The 9,107-nt window shown below is 30.5% G+C and overlaps 1 protein-coding gene across 3 annotated transcripts in view; it reads left to right on the top strand.

Annotated features, from left to right (window-relative positions):
• The window catches only part of TAF2 (TATA-box binding protein associated factor 2), a 69,252-nt gene that overhangs the window by 21,666 nt on the left and 38,479 nt on the right, over positions 1 to 9,107 (top strand). For all 3 annotated transcript variants that reach the window (XM_011360382.2, XM_023530792.1, XM_011360383.2), the window contains 5 exons: positions 1,143 to 1,327; positions 2,276 to 2,389; positions 3,616 to 3,715; positions 5,318 to 5,403; positions 8,076 to 8,211. In XM_011360382.2, the coding sequence (XP_011358684.1) occupies positions 1,143 to 1,327; positions 2,276 to 2,389; positions 3,616 to 3,715; positions 5,318 to 5,403; positions 8,076 to 8,211 (621 nt within the window). The remainder of the gene's footprint in view (positions 1 to 1,142; positions 1,328 to 2,275; positions 2,390 to 3,615; positions 3,716 to 5,317; positions 5,404 to 8,075; positions 8,212 to 9,107) is intronic.

Here is a 9,107-nt window from a genome sequence, read left to right as displayed (position 1 = left end):
AAGTGAATCTTTTTTGATGAATAATATTTTATTTTTTGTTTGTGTACCAAGAGTACACACACAAAATACTAATACTAATCATGATGCATTTTGGTCCCTGCCCATTAATAATACATAGATGTCCATCCCTCACTATTATGGTAGTCTCTAGTTTGCTCTTTTATTATGCTTTTAAAATGATAGTTTTTATCATACGTTTAAACTTTCCTTGCCTCCACAGTCTTGCAGTAATCAGAGCTCTTTAGCATAGCTTTCAGGGTCTTCTAGAATTTGACCCTAATATTCTGTTCTAGCTTTTTTCTAATTACTTTCCTATTTATATTTGTATTATTCAATATAGTTTACTTAGGTTTTCCTGATTATACCTTGCTTCTTCCTTTCTCTGACATTATTTGAGATGTCTTCTTTTCCTCTCCTTACCTGTCAGACTTCTGTTCAATTCAAAAAGATTAGCTCTAATTCATTCTCCTGCATGAAACCTTGCTGGATCATTCTAGTAAGAGTCATCTGTCATTGTCAATGCTGTTCATTTGACACAGAATCATGAGATGGTATATGTGTTGTGTCCAGGGTGTGAGATGTAGCCTAGTAAGGAAATCAGAATTACTATTTCTGTTGTAGGAATTTCTTCTCTCTTAAATAGCAGGAAGCTTCCCTGCAGCTTTCAACATGTAGTCAAGATAGTGGAGGAGGACTACAGTAATTTTTCTTTATGTGTAGAAAAGATAGTATGATAACAATTAAGATAGTACTGTGATGTGTCATATTCACTAGGTTAGATATTTATGAGTCAAAGGTAGATCTACAATAAGTCTTGGAAATGTAAATCTTTCTTTTGTATGCATATATAAAAGAAATTTTAACTTAATTTGGAACCAAAGTTTTATTTTCATTAGTTGTAAGCATTTCACAGACTTATAATCCATCATGAATTTGATTTTTAAGTACAGTAAATGTTTTGTAAATACAGTCAGTAAGTAATCACTGATTTCAAACCAGCATTTTCTTTCATTACCATGCATTTGTAAAAAAAAAAAAAAAAGAATTTACATGAACATTTATTTATAATTGAGATATTTAGCAAATTTAAAAAATTAAAGTTAACTTATTTAATTATCTTTTTCCTTGCTTTTTATTTTCAGGTTACTCATTTTTGTTTACCTCAACTTCTTCCATTACTTAAACATACTACATCATATCTTCATGAAGTTTTTGAATTTTATGAAGAAATCCTTACATGTCGATATCCATACTCCTGTTTCAAGACTGTATTCATTGATGAGGCTTATGTTGAAGTGGCCGCTTATGCTTCCATGAGCATTTTTAGGTTGGTATTTATTCAAATTTGAAATGCTTAAATTAGGGTAATGATGTGAAGACAGGTTATTTTATGATCAATTTTAAGATCTATTTTGAACTTTTTTTGTTTAATTTAAATATGGTTGGCTTTGTAGAAAATCTAGTGTTTTTAAAATTAAGAAATATATGCAAGGAAAAAGAAGAAAATTTCAGAATAACCCAAAAGACTCATACTGTCTTTATCCAGAATTGACTGATAATAATATTTAACATATTTTAGTCTCTTTTCTGCTTATGCAATTTAAAAAAGCATACAAGTAATTCTGTGGAAAACTAATGAAGGTTTTTTCTTATCACTATTTAAAAATTTAATATTGTCAACTTTTTTATAAGAAAAAAGAAAAAGAGAACTTTATTTTCTTTCTTTTTCTACTTTCTTTACCTTCCTTCTTTCTTTCATTCCTTGAAAAGTTCTAAATTAAAAAATTTTATGTCTCAGGGTCATTTTACCCTTTCTGGACCTAAATTTTCTCCTCTTTGAAAAGAGGATAATAATACTGCCTCTGCATTCTCCAGCGTTGTTAGAAATATCTGATGAATCAGTGTATATTACAGTAAATAATAGAGCATAAAATGTTAATAGCCATTCAGAAAAGATGTTTGAAATTAGAAGAGCCTTTCACAGGAATATCAGTTCCTGATTAGTGATGTTTCCTCCTCCCCGCAAAAAAGGTTTTTATATTTTTTATGGAAATCGGTGGGAAACATCGCAGTCTCTGCTTTAAGCAAAAGTTTTCAAGATTATGGATTTCAGCTAAATTGTGAAAAGATGCAAGAGCTCTTTGGGAGAATAGTCTATTTTTTCTCTTTTATGCTAACTTAAATTTTATTATTTTAAATGTGTGATTATTTTATTTTGACTCAATAATTGTTTGTTTCTTGGTTATAATTAGCTGAATCTTCTTTTAATTTCCAGCACAAATCTGTTACACAGTGCCATGATTATAGATGAGACACCTTTGACTAGAAGGTGTTTAGCTCAGTCCTTGGCTCAGCAGTTTTTCGGATGTTTCATATCCAGAATGTCTTGGTGAGTAATTTCAAAGTTTATAACCAATAAATAAAAGGAATTGAGAAATTTTGTTTTTATTTTCTTTTCCTGCAGTATAAGCTGACCTTTGTCCTAATGGCAGGTAGTTAATATAAAAGACCCTACTCTATATATATTTAAAGAAAAATCATGAGTATAAATTTCATCTTAAATTTTTGGCCATGAATTCAATATAGTTAGTTCTGTAATTTGCATTAAGGATAAGGTAAGAATTTTGATTTTAAGTTTCCTAAAAACTGAATGAATACTATAGATAAAAGGACTTCAATGTTAGAAAATTATGGTCAAAATTCTAATGTCAATGTTTAGTGCAGTTGGTAATCTTCAAGATAATGTTTAAGGTAAAATAGTGGTCTTCTATAATAGTGATAATGAATAGTGAAGTTCCTGCGGTGCCTAGCTTTGTATTATTTTACTTGAAAGATGTGGGAGACAACAATTTTTATTTTTATTTTTTTTATTAACTTGAGGTGAATTTGAAGAAATATACAAGACTTTTATGATTATATTTTATAATTGTGATCATTCTGTGCTATAAATAGTATGTGAATATTGTTTTTTTTTTCGTTTCTTGTTGGAGGGGAGAGGGCAGAGTGTAAGCCTTTTGATTTGTACTTTCCCTAAAATTACATAGTTTCATTAAAAAAAAGGTGCCTGGAACATGATAAGCAAAATGTTTGAATGAACAAATGAATGAATGGATAAGGAAACAAATAAATAAATGAATGGTGTCATTTGTCTTTCCTCTTTAGAAACTAAAAGATAAATTAGGTAATTAAACTTTAGGTCTTGGACTCCCACTGATAACTATGCATGGGATTAACAATAATAGAATGTGGACTTTAAGAATTCAACAGTATAGTCCTGGCTATGAACAAGTTTTTTTTTGTTTTGTTTTGTTTTTAGATGCAGGCAGTATCGATAGAGTTGGGCAAGAGGGAAGCAGCACTGCCAGAGTAGAGCATAAACATAGGTACATTATACTTCAATAAGACTGTGAATCAGTCTTATCATTAAAGCTAGATATGAAGAAAGTATAAGGAATGGACAAGTAGAACTCAGCTGGAGGAAATGAGAAAACCAAATAATTTATTACTAACTGATTTTCTTTAAGAAGGCAGAGAAGTACATATTACACTTGTTCTGTTATCCTCTTATCTGAAGAATTTTTATGATTAAAAGTTTTATTTTTACTTTTTGCTTAGGTCTGATGAATGGGTGCTAAAGGGAATTTCAGGCTATATTTATGGACTTTGGATGAAAAAAACTTTTGGCGTTAATGAATACCGCCATTGGATTAAAGAGGTAAAAATAGCTCCATCCGTTATCCTCTTAGCAGTCAGTAAGACATGTTAGTGTTCACTTGATTTCCAAGTTGTGTGTCCTTTATTTTTAACAATTGTTAAATATTTACTGTCATTTAAAAGTCTTAAATTTTTTTCCAGTAAACTGAGAATCACTTTACTGAGTTTTATCTAGTTTCCATTGTCAGTGTTGGCCTCCAAAGACTTTTTGCTAAGGAAGAGAATATTTAAGGCCCTTAAACTTCAAGTTAGTCGTTAAATATATCCCAGCTCCTCATAGTAGTCAATTTTAATGTATCTCTGTGCTTCCTGAATTTGTTAAGACTTAGAGCTCAAGTGCTGGAGTCAGATTGCTTTTCAGTTTGCCTCATACATTTACAAGCTTTGTGACTTTGGTTAACCTTCTAAGCCTCATCTGTATAAAGAGAGTAGTAGTATCTACCGCATGGACGGGGATCATGAAACATCTTACATGTGATATGTGTGGTGCTTTGTACGTAGTAAGTGCTTATTGTGTGCTGACTAGCCCTTCGGTGCATTAATGCTCTGTCATCGTCACATCTTTTTCTTATTATTTTAAGATTTGGCCCACAAGAAAAAATCAATTGTATTTTGCCTAGGCTATTCTGTTTATGTACATACACATTTTAATCACATCATGCTGAGCATCTTCCTTCTCAGGTGGGAAAATTTCAGCCTTTAATTTCCTTATTAAATAGACCCCTCCATCTTTTCCCTTTTCTCATTTTATATGTCTTCATCATTCAGACCTGAACTTAAATAAGCCAAAAGTAATTCTAAAGATTTCAAACATTTAGAACTATAAAAGAATTCCTACATCTAGAATTGGAAGAGTCTGTTCATTTAAAAAACTATTAATGAAGGGGAAAAAAAATAACATAGCACTTACCATGTTTTGAGCACTGTTATAAACATTTTATAAATATTAATTATCTTAATCCTTCTAACTACTCTCTTATTATCCCCATTTTACAGATGAGGAAACTGAGAAACAGAGAGGTTAAGTTATTTGGCCAAAGTTACACAGCTAGTAAGTAGTAGAGCCAGGATTTAGACTTGGCTTTTAACCACTTCACTATGATTTTTTTTTACCACTTCTCTATTCTGCTTATATATTATTTAATCTAATCATGAATTTCAGCACAGTGGTGTTGTCTTTTTTTCACTTAAGTTTTTTTTTTATTTTGATGTATGTCATATTAGAGAAGACTGGAGAGTTTTCAAATGATAGATTCCTGACATAATTTTATTCCCATTTCTTTTTATTTGCCCAAATCCTCCATCAGAAAGAAGGAAGAAATAAACTTGGAAAACTGGTCAGAGAGGTTGGGAAGGGCCGTTAGGAACTTTTGCTAGGCTGCTGGCCAGCCCTGAAGTCACAAAGTAGAGAAGGTCTTAGGTTCTATCCTTCAGCCAGCTGTGTAGTCCACTTTGTTTATAAGAACATAAACTACTCTCCAAATACATTTAATTTCTTTTAGGAAATTTACATTCTAATTCCAATAAAAGAGAAATTACAGTTCAGTTTTAAATTTGACATGTAAAAAAATTTTCACTGACCTCTGTTTTTATCTGTTTTTAGGAGCTGGACAAAATAGTGGCATATGAGCTGAAAACTGGTGGAGTTTTACTACATCCCATATTTGGTGGAGGAAAAGAGAAGGATAAGTATGTTATTGTTCAGAGATGATATTATAAACCTTGTTATATGGGATCAGTCTTTTAGGATCATTTGTATGTGCGTTGAGGCCCACGCAGACCAGAGAGGCAGTAGTGATAATGGTAGGTAATAATACTGAGGCCACAAACACTGGTCATCTTCTCACTATCCCTTTCATTACTGTTTTTGTTGCATGTGATAGCTGTAAATGGATATAAACATTAAAAAAAGACTCTTAAAAATATAATACTTCTGTTTTTTCCAAGTTAATTTCCTAATGCTATTCTATCATACTATACTCTTAAGTTTTAAGATAATGAAAACAAATGTTTTGTTTACATACCACTGATTATTTTAAGTCTAAGTAGATAATTTCAACATTAAGATATCCTGCTTATACCTGTTTATTTGAGTCTTCACCTATCTAGATGCATATTTACTCTTTCCTTTTTCCTTTTTATTTCCCTCCCTCACCTTCCTTCCTTTATTTCTCACTCTTTTTTAGCAAGTCACTTAACCATTAACTGAAACTTACCTTTTCTTTACTTATGAATGTAGGCAAAAGATGGGGCTTTGATGTTGTCAGCAACAGAAATCATGAATATTTTCCTGTCACATTGTAATTGTTAACAGATATCTTGACATATTCTCTGCACTACCCCCAAATTACTGCAGTAGACCACTGCAAGATCTTGTTATATAATGCATTAATAAACTAGCATATATATTGTATATCCTAATTTTTTTTAATAAGTGCATTTCATTATAATTGGGTTTTTTTGGTAATTATATAAATTTTATTTTGTTCATTTTAAACCAGTTTTTCAGATGGAGTCCATAGGATTAACCAGAGTGCCCAAGTGTTTAAAAGCACAACAAAGGTTCAGAAACTTGAAATTATATAACCAGTGACCTTTTCTTTGTTGTAGCATGGTCACTGAGACAAGATTAAGTCAGTGGAAAAGCGCAGGCATTTGGAGTTAGACAGACAAGGATTTTTATCGTTATTAGTTTTTGTGATCTAAGAATTGTGTACCCTTTCAGAGTGTGTGTGTGAATGTGACAATGTGTAAGGTGACAGTGATGATTCATCTTAACCTTGTTGGTTGTGAGTATTATTTGAGATAAAACTTCATAATATATAGGATCAGCGAGTGTTAGTTCCTTCCACTTTTTTCTCCTGGCCGCCTGCAATGTGGCAGTTTCCTAATGTATAATTAGAGCATTGCCATTGTGTGTAAATATTTACACTGAATACTTTTACCTTGGTTCTCCCCATTTATTTAGTTCTTGTTTTATGTTTAATTTTTTGAATTGTGTATAAAAGCAGCACATGGGTACTTTGTTCTTTGAAGAAATTCAAAACAAGACAATTTAGAAGCATGCAGAGTAAAAAGTAAAAGATTATTTTTAGCCCTCTTTTGCCATCTCTCACTCCCATCAGTTCCTCTCCTTGGAGATAACCATGATTACAAATTTGGCATATTATCTTCTAATATGGACTTCTTTGGCCTTTCTTTATGTGTATATGGCATTTACAACATGTAATTCACTCATATGCATATTACTTTTTTGTTGTTAAATTAACCAGATCTATATATTCTAGCAGGCATTCCATGTCACTATACATAAATTTACTTTGTTCTACTTAAGAGCTATATAATATTCCATTATACCTTGGAAGTTATTTAGCGTTTTCCATATTGCTGTGCATTGCTAAAGTTCATAAGCTTATAAGGCTCATTAGCTTGGAAGTAATAGGTGAAATATAAAAGTAATTTTTCAAATATCAAATTGACAAATATTTTAAATTTCAATATGCCACATTTTTAAGGAAGTATAGTGACTGCTTTTATACATTGATTCTGAGTATAATTTGGTACAGTGATTTTGAAAGATAATTTTTTCATACCAATCAAAATTTAAAACTTTAAAAATTTTGATTGTTAATTTTTAGATTCAACAAATCTACTTCTAGGTATGTTATCATAGAAATTCTAATTCTAGATGTTTGTTATACAGAAATACTCGCTCATGTATAAAAAAATACTACAGCATTATTTGAAATAGTGGAAAATTGTTAACACCTTACATGTACATATAAGTCATTAATATTTTCTATTACACCATACCTTTCTTTTAATTTATTGATGATCTCTTTTATCATGTCAGAATTTTTAATTTTTTAGCATAGTCTGGTGTTAACGTCATCCAGATTTTATATTTTCCTTTGGAAGATTTTTCCCACTCCAGAATTATGGAGAGCATTTTTTTAATTTCATTTTCGTATAGTACTTTTATAATTGTTTTTGTTTTAGATATGTAATTCATCTTGAAATGATTGGTGTATATGCTTTAATCTTGGGCTGTTGATTGGAATTGGCATTGATGTATTCATGAATTTGGAATACATTGAAATATTTATACTGTTGTGTCGTTCTAGCTAGGAGCTTAGTGTGTGTTTCTATTCAAGTTTTTTTAATGTCCTTTCATAAAACTTAATAATTTTTCTTCCAATTAAGTTTATTTTTAGATATTTTCTAGTCTTTGTTATGGTCATACTAGGGAAATTACAAAGTATTCCCATGAGGATTTTAATTTTTTGTCTTGATGTGGCCATAGCATATAGTATTTATTTAGTATTCAAATTATTATAATACATACACTGTTTATTTTTTAGTCCGGCTTCCCATCTACACTTTTCAATAAAGCATCCCCATACACTCTCCTGGGAATACTACACTATGTTTCAGTGTAAAGCTCACCTTGTGATGAGATTGATTGAAAATAGGATCAGTATGGAATTTATGCTACAAGTAAGTATTATAAGAACTTAACAATTATAAAGAAAGATCTGTTCTGTATTTATATAATCTGAAAACTATTCTGTAGGATAGGAATCAGGGCATCTGGGTTTACAGCTAGAGTTCTATTACTCATTAGCTGCTTGCTCACTAAGGAACCTGTGGTTTTTGTTTATATTTTTTCAATGATAGAATGGATATCGATACTTGATCCACTTAGTACTGGATTATTATGAAGATAAAATTAGAATGTGTGATTGAAAGTAAAACCTCTTTATGTGATTCTGTTTGGCATTATTTAGAATATTAAGAATTAAATGCCATTTAAAAATGTTTCAGTAGAAAAAAGCAGACTATGTAAAAGATGTTTATTTTTGCTACTACTAAATGCTGCTATATATTTTAAGCACATTTTGGTGTAAGTAGTTGAGATATAATAGTTAAGGTAGTAGAAACCAGATACGTTATAAATGTTCAGCTATTTTTTTCCATTAATAACATTCTTAAAGGTGAGTGAAAAATAACTTTTTAGTAATCTTTTTAAAAAACATTTTACATTTACCCTAAAATTAAATTGCTTTAATCTTTCTGTCCTTCACCTTACTTTTAGAGTAAAGAAGAGAAGTATTAAATGAGAGATGGTCCATAAAGAGGCAGTCAGCTTTTTAGGGTGGTATAAATCCTAAACTATTCTCAACTTATTAAATAATGTTAGTTTCTATCTAAAGCTTATAGCACAGTAAATTATAAGTATTATATTATTATAATTATTCAAATACAATATTCATTGTCCATGAGATCAGTAAAATTCAATTTTAGAGTAAAGAAGAGAAGTATTAAATGAGAGATGGTCCATAAAGAGGCAGTCAGCTTTTTAGGGTGGTATAAATCCTAAACTATTCTCAACT

The sequence above is a fragment of the Pteropus vampyrus genome, unplaced genomic scaffold (genome assembly GCF_000151845.1).
Source record: "Pteropus vampyrus isolate Shadow unplaced genomic scaffold, Pvam_2.0 Scaffold54, whole genome shotgun sequence".
NCBI lineage: Eukaryota > Metazoa > Chordata > Mammalia > Chiroptera > Pteropodidae > Pteropus > Pteropus vampyrus.
This window is presented reverse-complemented; position numbering and strand designations above follow the sequence as displayed.